This window comes from Gorilla gorilla, chromosome 17 (genome assembly GCF_029281585.2).
Source record: "Gorilla gorilla gorilla isolate KB3781 chromosome 17, NHGRI_mGorGor1-v2.1_pri, whole genome shotgun sequence".
Classification (NCBI taxonomy): Eukaryota; Metazoa; Chordata; class Mammalia; order Primates; family Hominidae; genus Gorilla; species Gorilla gorilla.
The window spans coordinates 82,505,726-82,520,850 of record NC_073241.2 but is presented as its reverse complement, the minus strand read 5'-3'; the positions used below and the strand labels follow the sequence as shown (position 1 = coordinate 82,520,850).

The 15,125-nt window shown below is 34.2% G+C and overlaps 1 protein-coding gene across 3 annotated transcripts in view; it reads right to left on the bottom strand.

Moving 5' to 3' along the window:
* The window catches only part of DCC (DCC netrin 1 receptor), a 1,206,401-nt gene that overhangs the window by 327,439 nt on the left and 863,837 nt on the right, over window positions 1-15,125 (bottom strand). For all 3 annotated transcript variants that reach the window (XM_019014295.4, XM_019014296.4, XM_055367978.2), the window contains exons 10-11: window positions 5,305-5,453; window positions 2,199-2,337 (exon numbers count right to left, since the gene is read on the bottom strand). In XM_019014295.4, coding sequence (XP_018869840.3) covers window positions 2,199-2,337; window positions 5,305-5,453 — 288 coding nt within the window. The remainder of the gene's footprint in view (window positions 1-2,198; window positions 2,338-5,304; window positions 5,454-15,125) is intronic.

The window sequence follows — 15,125 nt, the reverse complement described above, 5'->3', positions numbered from 1 at the left end:
GTTAGGGTCACGAAATTCTTTTTTTATACTGACAGACATTTTCTAAGTCCTAAACATTGAAACACTTCCAGAAGATAATTCTTGGACTAATGAATAATAATCTATCTTTCTCACTTATGACATTTAAAACCAAGGTGGAGAATCAGGCCACAGTATTACAGTTCAGAGTGAATGAAATCTACATAAATTATGTAAAACATTCACTTTCATTTGTTTTTCTTTTATTTTTATAATTATAAGTTGTGAAGTAATTTATTCTACCAATAAATATTCTGTTCTATCTTCAATAACAGAATTGGATGGATGGGCATAAGAATTACGTTAAAAATGATACCAAAGTGGTATTACATATAAAATACATTTTAAAGTTGAATTTGCAAATGAGCATTATTCCTGTGTTCTCTTTGTACTGTCATTAATAATATGCATGCCCTTCCTCATTTCACTGATATTGTGTGAAATGTACACCCAGGTACTTTCCCAGAATAAACAATGATAGATCTGTCAAGAAATCACAAGCTAAAGTCATTTTTTAATTAAAAAGATAAATAATTTATAGAATTAAACATACCAAATGGAAACTGTTGTTGAAAAGAGCTAGCTTGTGGCCTTTTTTAATATTCACAAGGGCCTATCTCTACATTTCTGCACCTGCCTGAGTTTTCATTGGCCCCACATCATATACTTTGATGTATTTTATTTTCACTTTTTATAAAATTTCCCAACCTTTCATGATCATCTAGCAGTTAGGTTTCTAGTTTCCCCTGGCCATTACTTGTCAAATTTATTCTCTTTATTAAGATTTATTCCTCTCTTTTATGGCATTAAAAAACAGGTCTAGCCTGGGCAACAAAGTGAGACCCTGCCTCTGCAAAAAATAAAAATATTAGCTGGGTGCTGTGGCCTATGCCTGTAGTTGCAGCTACTCGGGAGGGTTCAGCAGGAAAATCCCTTGAGGCTGGGTGCAGTGGCTCACGCTTGTAATCCCAGCACTATGTGAGGCCAAGGCGGGCGGATCACTTGAGGTCAGGAGTTCCAGATCAGCCTGCTCAGCACGGTGAAACTCTGTCTCTACTAAAAATACAAAAACTAGCCAGGGGTGGTGGCATGCACCTGTAATCCCAGGTACTCAGGAGGCTGGGGGCAGGAGAATCACTTAAACCCGAGAGGTGGAGGTTGCAGTGAGCTGAGACTGCACCACTGCATGCCAACCTGGATGACAGTGCGAGACTCCGTTTCCAAAAAAAGAAAAGAAAAGAAAAGCCCTTGAGCCCAGGAATAAAGGGTGTAGTGAAGCACAATTGAGTCACTGCACTTCTTGTCTCAAATGTGTGTGTTTGTGACTATTCTTCCATTTAGTAGGCAACATACACATTTTTCATGCTCAATTTTAATACTTTAAATTTTAATATCAGCTTATTTGGCCTAATTCCTTTTGATATGTTTTCTAATTAAGAGGTAAATATAGGGGGATTGTCTATCATTTACACCTTTAATCATCTGCACACTTTTAGATGGGGGAATAAAACATGCCAATCAAAATTAATCCACACATGCACGAATATGTGTTAGAAAATGTAAAGAAATAAAAAATACACAAAATTTTAGCTCTTAGTCAACAGTCACATTTTGAGGATTACCTATTAGTATATACTGACCCAAGAGTATATAGTATATATGTATATACATATATATATACACGTATATACGTATATACATATATACATATATATTTATTTAATTTGGAGAAAGGGTCTTACTCTGTTGCCCAGGCTGGAGTGCAGTAGAACGATCACGGCTTACTGCAGTCTTGAACTCCCAGGCTCAAGTGATCCTCCAGAATGAGCCTCCCAAGTAGCTGGGATCGCAGGTGCATGCCACCATATCCAGTTAATTTAAAAAAAAAAAAACATTTACATAGATAGGGTCTCACTGTGTTGTTCAGGTGGGTCTTGAACTCCTAGGCTTAACTCATCCTCCTGCCTCAGTCTCCTAAAGTGCTAGGATTACCTGTGTGAACTACCACATCCAGCTGGGAGTATATATCTTGATACAAAGTTTACATTTAACTGTAATAGTCCATAAAATTTTAGTCAGGAAGCCTTGAAAATGGAATATATGATATATGTGCAATATTATATCATTATTGTCAATATTATGTCAAATATGTAAAAGGAGTTTCACTGTTTTTAACTTACCGTCAGAAAGTGTAACCACTGTTATATCATCAGTAGAGACGCCCGGACCATAGCGATTATAAGCTAAGAATCGAAGACTATATTCGGTGAATTTTTTCAGGCCTTCCAGTTTATAAGATAGTCCATCAACCTCTATATTCTGGAGACATAAAACACCAAAACTGTTATCAAGGAAGCACATTAAAGTAGAAATGGCACTCATTCTGTGCAATCAGTGAATTGGACATTAGACTCTTACAAACTACACTCCAGCCTTCTAATGAGCTATAAAACCTACCTTGTGACACAGACTCCCCCACTAAAAACCAACTAATCTGTAGACTCCTTGTTAAAACAGCACATGCTATTTTTACGGTCATTAAGTTCCAATTTGTTTAACACTACTCAATATACTGAATGGTTTGGGTTATTCTACCCACACCCAAACCCTCACAGGCAGAAGGCAGCTTATAACGCCATGGGAACAGAGATTTTCTCCTGTACCCAAAATGGAATAATTCACCAAGAAATAATAGATTTTGTGCTTCTCTTGCTGAAATATACCCACAGCTCTTGAAACTGTCAGACACTTTGCCACAATTTTTATCTCCCAAAATGCTGTTAGATTGGTTGAAATTATTTGAGCCTCTCATGGCTGCAGTAAATGAGCTACTGGAGGTGAAGGTCACTGAGGAATCAGATCTTCACACTCACATCTATCTTGGATGATGCCGGTTTGGAATTTATTTAAATTGGTTGGCAAAATGCATTGAAGAGCTAAAATATATAGAAAGGCAGATAAAACAGAAAGTTGAAAAAACAAGAGCAAAAAATAGCTTGAAGATAGCAAGAAAAAAAATACAACCCATGATTACATAGGAGGAGCTCTTGTAATGCTTATCTTATAAAATAATTTGGGACTGGGCTTGAGCTATTTTTGAATATAAAATCTTTCTTATTTTTAAGTAGAAATTCTGATCATGCAGTTTATGTGAAAGCAGGAAGGCCTTTCTATGCTTGACAAGCTTCACAACAAATAATAAGAACTCCCATATTCTGAGGCCAATTTTTGATTTAACTATTGAATATATACATGTCTGTATATATTTTCCTACATGAAGTTGAGAATCTGGAAGTAAATACCTCAATAGTCATACAAATATATCTGCATTATATATATGTATACATGTACTATATATATGTATACATGTATTATATAGGTATACATATATGTATTACAATACATATATGTATTATATATTATACATAGATATGTAGTATATACATATAGATGTATAGATATGTATTATATAATACATACATGTATATATACATAGATATGTATTATAACACATACATGCATATATACATAGATATGTATTATAACACATACATGCATATATACATAGATATGTATTATAACACATACATGCATATATACATAGATATGTATTATAATACATACATGCATATACACATAGATATGTATTATAATACATACATGCATATATACATAGATATGTATTATAATACATACATGCATATATACATAGATATGTATTATAATACATACATGCATATATACATAGATATGTATTATAATACATACATGCATATATACATAGATATGTATAATACATACATGCATATATACATAGATATGTATAATACATACATGCATATATACATAGATATGTATAATACATACATGCATATATACATAGATATGTATAATACATACATGCATATATACATAGATATGTATAATACATACATGCATATATACATAGATATGTATAATACATACATGCATATATACATAGATATGTATTATATATAATACATGTATATATACATAGATATGTATAATACATACATGCATATATACATAGATATGTATTATATATAATACATGTATATATACATAGATATATATTATAATACATACATGTATATGTAATACATATACATTGTATATTATATATACTATATATATTACATATACATATACACATATATGTATATATGTATATATACATATATGTATATATACATATGTGTTACAATACATACATGTATGTGTTATAATACATATATGTGGTATATATGTATTATGTATAACACATATATATGTATATATACACATGTATATGTATTATGTATAACACATATATATGTATATATACACATGTATATGTATTATATATGTATACATATATGTATACGTATATGTATTATATACGTATATGTATATATGTATTATATAATATATATTATATATGTATATGTATACATATATTATACATTATATGTATAATATGCGTATACGTATATATTATACATGTATACATATATATGTATATGTATGCTTATATATGTATTATACATGTATAATACATATATGTATATATGTAATATATATGTATTATATAGGTATACATATTATATATACACATATATATGAAACTCAGAAATTCTATTTTTAACATATGTGTGTGCATGTATCACCAAATAGAATTTTTCAGTTTCATGTGTCTCCCTAAAGACCTTTTTACTTTTAGTTTACCTGAACAATTAATTTGCTTCTTTTCAGGTGTCTATGCTAACCATTGGGTAGGAGCAAAATGTAAGGAGAAGGAGACTAGGCTTCTCAGAGTAAGTTCTTCTGAAAACATTAAAAAATGATAGGACACATCCTGATGATGGAAGGGAGTTAGATATAAATGTGTTAGAATGAAAAAAGCAGTTTGGCAAACGCCAATGACTAGGAGGGCAATCACCCCTTAGTCTAAGGAATAAAAATGCAAATGCCTTCCACGACCAGGTGAGTTAATACAAATCTGGTTGCCCACACATGCCAGGCCACTGCAGACTCAAACAAAAAATTGGTATCCTTTCTATTGACTTCACTTTATTGCCCATTTACCTCTTACCACCAGAATTTAATTAAATTGTGTAAAGTTTCCAATAACAAGTGCTTTAAAACTAATCAGCTTTTCAATGAATGTGTTAACACTGGTCTGTATCAAGAGCTTGTGGGCCTTTTCCTATTTCTCCAGCCCTAGAGCTATCCAATGGATGGAAACATCCAACAGATGGAAGCAGTGTGGTCCATTCCTTCACCTACCTGTTCTTTTCCTGTGGACACCTCAGTGCAGAACAATCTGTAACCTTGGACTGGACCGTTTGCATAGGCAGGGGGTTCCCAGGTAATAAGAATTGAGGTAGGTGAGGTAGATACAGCTTGCAGGTTTTCTACTGGCCCTGGAACTTGTACTGTATAAAAAAATGATAAAGAAAGAAAGAAAAGTGATTAGGATAAGTGGGTTTTCGTTCTCAAAACAAACAAAATTACATTTTTACAGTTGAATAAAATTCTAGGAGTATTTTAGAATAATATGGAATAAGAATATAAAAATATAAACTCTGGAAACTTTAGAATTGCTTCATTTTAAAATTCATAAGAAAGCTTACATTAACCAAAATTGCCTATTTTATTTTACATTTAGAGAAACTGGTAAAGGAGTATAAGTGACTAAGATAATGGCAGCAAAGAGTGGGATTGTGAATCTAAATTCTTAGTCTGAAAAATTTGCCACTATGCCACTATGTCTTTGCCTGCACATGGCTAATAACTGCAGAAGGAAAAGAGAAAGTACATCTGGAGTACTTGTATATTATGGTTCTACTTATAATTAAAATAGGTCACACAGCTATGGATAATTTACCACATTGTCTTTCTTTAAGTCAGAGTTTTAAAATCTTGCCTGATTCTGGGTTCATTAAATGAATTTTAGCATTCCATTTTCAATTCCACTTTTTAGTATTACATTTTCTCTTATTATTGTTACTTAAGAAGGATAAATAACTTGTCTGCTAATGAAATTAGACAGCACAGATCCACAATCGTTTACCTAAAACACTTTCATTTTTTTTTTTCCAGAAACAGAGTCTTGCTCTGCTTCTCAGGCTGGAGTGCAGTGGCATGATCACATCTCACTGCAACCTTGAACTCCTGGGGTCAAGCAATCCTCCTGTCTCAGCTTCCTGAATAGGTAGGACTACAAGCATGCACCACCATGACCAGCTATTTTTTTATTTTTATTTTTTGTAGATACTGGGTCTCACTTTGTTGCCCAGGACAGTCTTGAACTCCTGGCAAGCGATCCTCCTGCCTTGGCATCCCGAAGTGCTGGGATTACAGGTGTGAGACACCACACCCAGCCCAGGTATCTTAAGATTTTGAAACTTTTAGAGTTTAGAAAAGTAACATAGTATATGTGCAGGGTTTTTTTTCTTTTTTCCCCAATGGGGTCTGTAGTAGCACCCTGCTAATCAAATGTAACTATATATTTGCAGTAAAGCATATGATACTCATATCAAATTGTTTACATTGTTAATCAAATGTAACTATATATTTGCAGTAAAGCATATGATATTCGTGCCAAATGGGCTCATTAGAGACTATGAATAGCCTATCATGAGGTCAGGTCAGGTTCAGATACAGAATGTGTTAAGAAAAAGCTTCCATTTTTATTCTTTGCAAATTTTGTATTTTTTCATAATTTTGTATTCCTGCATATGGACCTGTATATAGCTTGTAAATGGTAAATGCAATGGCCACGCTATGGTTACCTAAAATCAATGGTGGTATCATTATACCACCATCCCAGGTTTAACTACAGCCTTACTTAATAATGTTGTCTGTGTATTTTCCCCAGGCTTGGATAACACCTAGCTTTGGACAGATAAACATTGTAGGCCTGTAATACAGTTCTGAGAGTTTGAACTTCCATAGCAAAAATGGCATAGGAAAAACTGACTGGCATGAATCTGTTGATACACTTCTTAGATCAGCGTGGAACCTAACAGCATATCTCTGCATCATTTTTCAAGATTTATTCCATGGAACCCAGGCCCCTTATGGTATCACTGCTCATACATTCATTTGGAAAAATATTTCTATCCATGGCAGAACATGTATTAATGTCACCTTCACATATTTCCCATCAGTCCTGGAACCTTGAGATTCCTTGTTCTTAACATTGTATTTTTTTATCTTAACAAATTACTGTGTTTTTTTCCTTCTTGCCATTAAAAAGGTATTAAATAATTTAAAACCAAAGGAAATTTTAAGAATGAGGATAGTGCATAGAACAGCCGTGTTTCCTTTATCCAGACTTACCTATTGTCAACACTTTGAAATATATATACCAAAATATTCCTCTCTATATAATTACATGCACACACACACACACACAAGACAGAGAATCTATATATCATCAGAATAAGCTACCCAAATCATGTCTCCTTAATCCTAAATACTTTAGTACATATTTCTTAAAAATAAATGTGTATATGAATAGTATAGTTCTCAACTTCAGTGAATTTAATATTAACACAATACTTTTATCTAATCTTCATCTGCATTTTGGCAACTGACCAATAATGTCATTTGTGTAGCACTCCCCTCACCAATTTAGGATCCAGTTTAGGGTCAGGTTTTGTTGCCATGTCTTTTCAGGCTGCTGTGAGTTGGAACAGTATTAAACACATTGACTTTCAGGCAACTGATATTTTTAAAGAATCTAGCCCCTTTTTATAAATAAAATGTTCACCATTTTGAATGTGTCTCTGTCTCATGTTAGACTTAGGTTATGCATTCAGACAAATGAAATGTAAATGATCTGTTCTCAGGGCATCACATCCAGAGGCACAAGCTCTCTCTCTGCCCTCATTTATGATTCCAGAACTGAGTACTTGGCCAAGTAGAATTTGAAGGTCCCCTACGCCTTCCCAGCCCTCTACTCTACCACTTACAACTAATAAGCAACCCATGGGGAGATAACGTTAGGACCATATAAATATGCTTGTTATCAACATTTCCCATAGATTTAGCATCTACTAATGGTTCTTGATGGAGTCCATTTCTAGCATGGTAGTTACAAAATAATGATTTTTTTTCCCATTCCAGCATTCCTTTCTCTACATTTACTTGTTGACACTTAGCATTTGACTATAAGCAAAAGTCCATATTTTTCTCTTTTGTGAATCTTTTATTTCAATGGGCACATGGATTCCTTTTTATAATCTATAATTCATTATTGTCCTTAATTATACTGGTGTTCAAATTTACCCAGATTCAACTAGGGAAGCTTTTTTTAATCGTTTTTCTCTGTCCCTGTGACATGCCCCATTGTTTATTGGAGTACCTCTTTTCTTTTTGGCATAATATGTTCCAGGCTCATCTTGATCTTGCCTCAGCTCTAGAAAAAGACATTCCTTCAAGGTTTTCTGGTTCTTTTAGTGGGGAATGGTATAAAGACAAATATTTGAATCCTAGGTGTATAAGTTGCTACTTGAGTGCATTTGCTTCTAGGTCTTTTTGGTGAACAGAGCTAAGAAACATGTGTGCATGCATACATATGCACACACATAAATTTACACAAATGTTTATATACATATACGCAGACAGTACATATGTTTCATGACTCCAAAGTAATGCATCCCATTCCAATCCATCTCTACCGGGTTTTGTCTTGCTCTCCTCATTCCTCTTTGATGTGTTATTTCACAGAAAGAACCCTTACTCCTAGAGAGTTGTATTATCACAGACACTTTATGAGTGTCTTCACTTCAGTATTCTTCCAGGAAGAAATACTTTTTCTATGAAAAAGCTCTATGTTCCGAAAAGGAGACTTTAAGAGACAAAGTTGAACAACGAGGAGTCTTAAAGTGTACAGTGATGCATTAGTATTGTGTTATAACAAAGCAGACATTTCCTTAATGGGAAAAAAATGAAACAAAGCAAACCAAAAATGTGTCCACTAATATTGTTCAAGTGGATGGTCACAGTACTGTATTTTAAAGAAAAAAACATAAATAATTTGTACGCTTGTATTATTATTGATATATTCACAAAGACAACGCACATATTTCAAGAGGGGACATTTCTGATTCTGAACCTATTATTCCTCTACAGAAGGCAGAGAAAGGAACGAGAACATTGAGACTGAATGACCTGTTAAGATATATGCTGTATGTGAGGGATCCAGAATTGTGATATGGTGCAGACAGTGCATAAGCATGTGGCCCAGTTGATAAGTAAAGTACTCATTGAATGTGTTCCTTCTTGCTCTCTTGTGGCCACATGGAAAGGGTGTTCTTTGTTGTGAACATGGCTCAATCTGGGAGCAGAGATTTGGAATTTAAAATGACCCAACTCCAAGGGCATCACTCCTCCTGTGACTTGTAACACATTCAAAGCAGGTGAGAGCTGAGCCCTAGTTTCCCAAATAGAACCACTCCAGGAGGACTGGGAGATGAGTGGGTATCTGGGGGAAGGGAAAGGGAGGCAGTGTGTGGGAAGTTTCTGCTCATCTCTCCCACTAGAGCACAATGGGGTGATGGGACACAATTCAAATGGACTCCAAGTTTCAAGGGGCAAAGGAGAAGAAAATGCACCTTATCTGATCCACCACATGCACAGTAGGTGGCAAATTTGCTGAGAAGGAAGGAGTGTGAGGTGTGCCCATATCACTCAGAGTTTTCTGAGGTTCCAAGTGTGGCATGGAAGAGAAGCTGCAAATGAACTGTTCATCCAGAGTGAAACCTATGAGAATATGGAAGAGCAATCTGAGAGAGCTACTTAGCAATGTAGGGGCTGTGTATGGTCTGGAGCGGGAGGTCATGCACAGCCTTACCTGACCATGACTCTGAGAATCATTGAGGCTTGGAAACTTCTGGGAAACAGATATGACAACCACACACACACTTCCGTCAGGCATCATGGTGGAAAATAGACTACAGGAATATCTGCAGCTCAAAGCAGTATCCCCACAAGAACAAACATGAGGCCACACTCCTCTCCCGCAAAGCCTAGCCAGGGCTGCTCAGTGTCCTGGTTCTTTGTCCCAGGAGAACGGCCAGTACACATTCCATTGAGTTGTGCAAGTAATTGCAGCAACTGTCTTTTCCACAAGGATATGCACAATGTTGCTACATAGAAGGCACTCATTAAATGTCAGTCAAATGAGTGATTTTATATACAGTTACAAATGTTACCATAAATCACAGGCCTAAGGCACATTATGTAGTCTAACCCATTTGATTTTGTTGATTCATCATTGTTACTAAAAGGAATCAGAAAAGAGTGTTTTCTTCACACATCTGGTATGAACTAAAATCGGTACATGTGTCTATGTGTTTGGTGTGCATGTGAGCCTGTGGGCACTTTTCCCCATCTGATAATTTCTTTATATCTACGTAGCTTAATTATTATCGGCGGGGAAATATCAGGCAGTAAGTACCATAATTTGCACTCAGTTTACACTGGTACTGCCAATCCCAATACCCTGGGCATCAACTGCACTCTTCTGGATCATTTACTTTAAGTATTCACAACAACAGGGTGCGTTTTTATCAATTGCCAGCCAAATGAGAACATTCGATTTGTTGGTGTAAAGTTTCCAACTGCCTTTTTGTTTCCTGAGAAATGACTGCCCTTTGGTACTAAATTGTTTTCTACTTCAACTCTTTTGTTTTAAAATTTATTTTATGATCTGATTTTCAAATTATTCTCATATGTTAAAATAAAAATTTCATAATTGTATGATTTGAATAAATATGAATATCAAAATATACATATATTTCATATATAAAATATCAGCGCTCTGAAATAGACCAAAATAGTGCTTGCCTGTTAGATATGTGTTTACCGCATTCCTGGCTAGTGTCGAGGCTCTGTGTTTCACTTGAGCTATTAAATGCTTACTCATCTTCACAAAAATGCCAGAAATTCAAATTCATTATTTCCCTAATATTTTCCCTTTGATTTATAGGTCATATATATATATATATATATATATATGGTCATATATATATATATATATATGGTCTTACATATATATATGAAGAATATATTATTTATGTTAATTATGAAGATATGTATAGGTATGCATGTACATATATATACTTATACATTTATTCAGCTCCATATCCATAAAGTATATTTTAGTATAATTTATATACTTTTACATATGTGATACATTACATGCACACGAGCTGCAAGAGAAAATGAAATAAAGGGAGACTCAAAAATGTTCAACAATGAGGCTGGATGCAGTGGCTTATGCCTGTAATCCCAGCACTTTGGGAGGCCGAGGTGGGAGGATCATTTGAGGCCAGGAGTTCAAGACCAGCCTGGCCAACAAGATGATACTCCATCTCTACTAAGAATACAAAAATTAGCCAGGCGTGGTGGTGGGTACCTGTAATCCCAGCTACTCAGGAGGCAAAGGCAGGATAATCCCTTGATCCCTGATCCCTTGAACCCCAGAGGCAGAGGTTATATTGAGGCAAGATTGTGCCACTGCACTCCAGCCTGGGTGACAAAGCTAGACTCCATCTCAAAAAAAAAAGAAAAAAAAATTTAACAATGGGAATTAGATGTGAAATCAATACCGTTAACAGCTTCAGCCTTCCATTTCATTACATTTTAGTATGTCAGTCAAGGAACTTAATGGGCTTAACTGCTCATCATTTCGAAGATGTCTTTAATATTCCTCACTGATCCCCTCAGTTGGACAATAATTTTGTGGCAAACTGCATCTAATTTCTCTCCATCTCCATTCAAGTTACCTGTTTCTTCAAAGAATGGAAAGATTTCAGAATAGATGCATAATCTATGCAAGTAACTCATCAATCAATGTCAGCCTATCCAACTACCTTTTTTAAATTTCAATATTTCATTACAGTGGAAATTCATTATAACACCTGTATCTCAGAACAAATTAAGTACTTATGTTGGAGTAAATGAGATGTATTACATGTCACTATTTGCACTGGGAACAGTAATTTCTGACTATATATATAAATTTATAGTATAACAGAGCACTTTATAATGAGATCTTATTGGATATTAACCCCAATAAACGGCATATAAAAGTTAGCCGGATCTTTAATAAAGCATGATTGATTACATATAATCATATTGAAGACAGGGTGTGCGTGTGTGTGTCTGTATGTGTGAGTGAGTGAGTGAGAGAGAGAGAGAGAGAGAGAGAGAGAGAGAGAGAGAGAGAGAGAGCTGCTCAGTTTAATGATTTACAATTGATTAATTATAGATGACAGGATGTGTGGTTTTTTATCCCTAGTCTACCTATGATAGAAACCTGTCATTAGCATCAAAGAGTCCATAAACAAGCCCCTGAAATTATCTGCACATTAAAAGTTGTAATATGTATATTTTTTGAGGAGTAGGGTTCTTAGCTTCTATCATTCTATCTTAGTTTCTACCATTTCTATCCCCCAAATTTTAGCTGCCAATGGATTAGCTATCTCTGGTTTCTTTTGGTTGTGAAAATCAGTGATTCTTTATCATCAAATCATTCATAGTGATTGTTAATTACTTTATAACGGGAAAACATAATTTCACTTTAAAGAGCTATCTTCAACTTTTAATCAAATGCTACTGTTTCAAAGCTAAAATGTGTTTGTGAAATAGACTTCTATTTTATTTTCCAAATCATGGGTATTTCAAAGACATTTGAATTCATCTGCTTTAATTCACCAAATATTTTAGGTTTTATAGGATGTTGGGGCTCCTGATAATCAAAAAGTCACATAGCATATATGAATTAGTACTTTTTATCTTTTCTTTCTCTTACTCTGTTTTCATTCAACTATCTAAACATCTGCCTTCCTGTCTTCCCTTTACTGTAAGAAATTTGATATTTGCAATAATCAGACTAAAACCTAAATTATGATTTTTCAAATATGTTTCTTTAAAAATCTTGGGAGCTTAATTAATCCTTTTCAAAAAATAATCTGAATATGAGGTTTTCAAAGAAAAAGCTTTAGAAGGATCAAGGCATGCCACTATCTTCCTAATACTGAAGGAGGCTGATGTCTCTGAGCCATTATACTGATGTTTCTCAGCTGGAAGTCCAAAATGAAGATAAATGTTAGTGTCAGGGAATATGTAGTTGAACATTTGAATATTTAAAGTCTTTTTTAAATGACTGTGTAGTACAATGAGTTCTACTGTTCCAAAATCATCAATTTAACAGCCACTGTTAAAAAAAAAAAAAAACTAAAATAAAAGTGGATTTGAAGAAAAACTGTCACGTGTTGTCATTGCAATAATGACCTATAATTCACATAGCCTCAATTCAGGTCAGAATTCTGTGGCTGATTCTATCCCTTTATTAGTTTGCTAATTTAAAAATGATTTTGAGCCTATATTTAAAAATGAATAGCAAAGGACCTAAGTAATCATCTGTAGTGATCCAAATGGATTTAGACCACAAAGCTCTCTCCCTTTAAGCAGCAGCTTCCATTGCTGATGATCTCCTTAGTGAACGTGTTTCAAATGCAAGCCATTTCTGAAACTACTTACATTTATTGATAATAAAGTGTATGCTTTGATTGCCTCTTTGATTTTTTTTTCTCCTGTAGTTAACAGCTTTAATGATATTTCTATGAAATCTGTTTCTATTCTGTATGGGGAATGCAACATCAAAAAGCCTGCAGGCAATGTAATTATTAACATAATGAAACCTCTTCTTGACTGAACTGTACATAGTTAGGAGATATGACAGTAATTTGGCTAGGAAGAAGCACAAACTATAGGGTAGATTTCTATTACAAAACCACAGGAGTCTGGCAACATTTGGTTGGAGGAAGCAGTTATTACCTGTTCATTTTACCTTTAGTTTTAATATTTTCTGTCTGCTAACACACAATATTCTAAACTATGCCATTACGTATGTGTGTATAAATATACATAGAACGGATGCAGATATGGATAAACACACACATATATAATGTGTGATATAGATGATGGATGTAATTTATATATTACCTTTGTACACACATATGTATATGCTTAGATATTAATGAATATTTTTGACAGCTTAATAGAAAAAAACTTCAGTGACTCCCTGTGAAGAAAATAATCTTCAAAGCAGATTTCTTGTAATTCAACCTAGAACTGGAAACAGTTGGATAATAAAGGGATTACAAGAATTGACCTCCAGATAAGGTCTTTCAGGAAGACAGCTCAGATTTTTCACTAACACAACCAAGTAGTAATAACCTTGTGAAGTATGTAGAATATGTTTTTAATGTAGAGCTTTTGAAAACATAAGCAATGCTTAGTAATGCAAAGTGTAGTGAATAACGAAGATTCTGGACTGCATGGTGGAAGTCTCAAATTGTTTCAAGTGCTGATTTCTAAGTAATGTCAAATGCAACTGTTTTTGTGATCTACAAAAACTACCTACACACACCAAACGGAAGATAAAAACTTAAAGTTTCACCCAAATGTGCTTAAGTTTACATATTAAATGTTAAATGTACACATTACTGACAGCTTGATGTCATATACACCTAATCATACTGACTTAAAAATAATTCCACAGTAGCCTGGGTCTCATTACTCCCCATTGTGATTGAAATGTTTAGATAAAAGTACCAGGTGATTTTAAAGTCTAATAATAATTTCTATGTGTTCAGCATGCAGTGCTTTCTCTAGAACTATGAACTTTTATTAGAAATTTTCAAGGAACTTAGGAATGACAAAATGCATAGAAAACACCTAGAAATGAACAATATATCATATATAATCAAGGCTAAAAATTATCTGGACAACCAAACATATAGGAATTCCAGAAATAGATCTATTGATGAGATACATAGGAATCTGGGATGATAACGGGGGGCTTAGTTAAGAACATTTCTTGAAGAACAATTAAGAATTGCATAGATGGATGAATGAAGGATGAATCCGACGAGACAGGACACATCAGGATGAATGGGTTGAATGGGTAACATACTTGACATGAGCCTTTCCAGAACAGAACTTACAAGTTGGGAAATGGAGACAAAAACGACCCTATACCTTGTGGAAGGCTTCAGATATGAGGTTTTCAAGTAACAACAATGAGA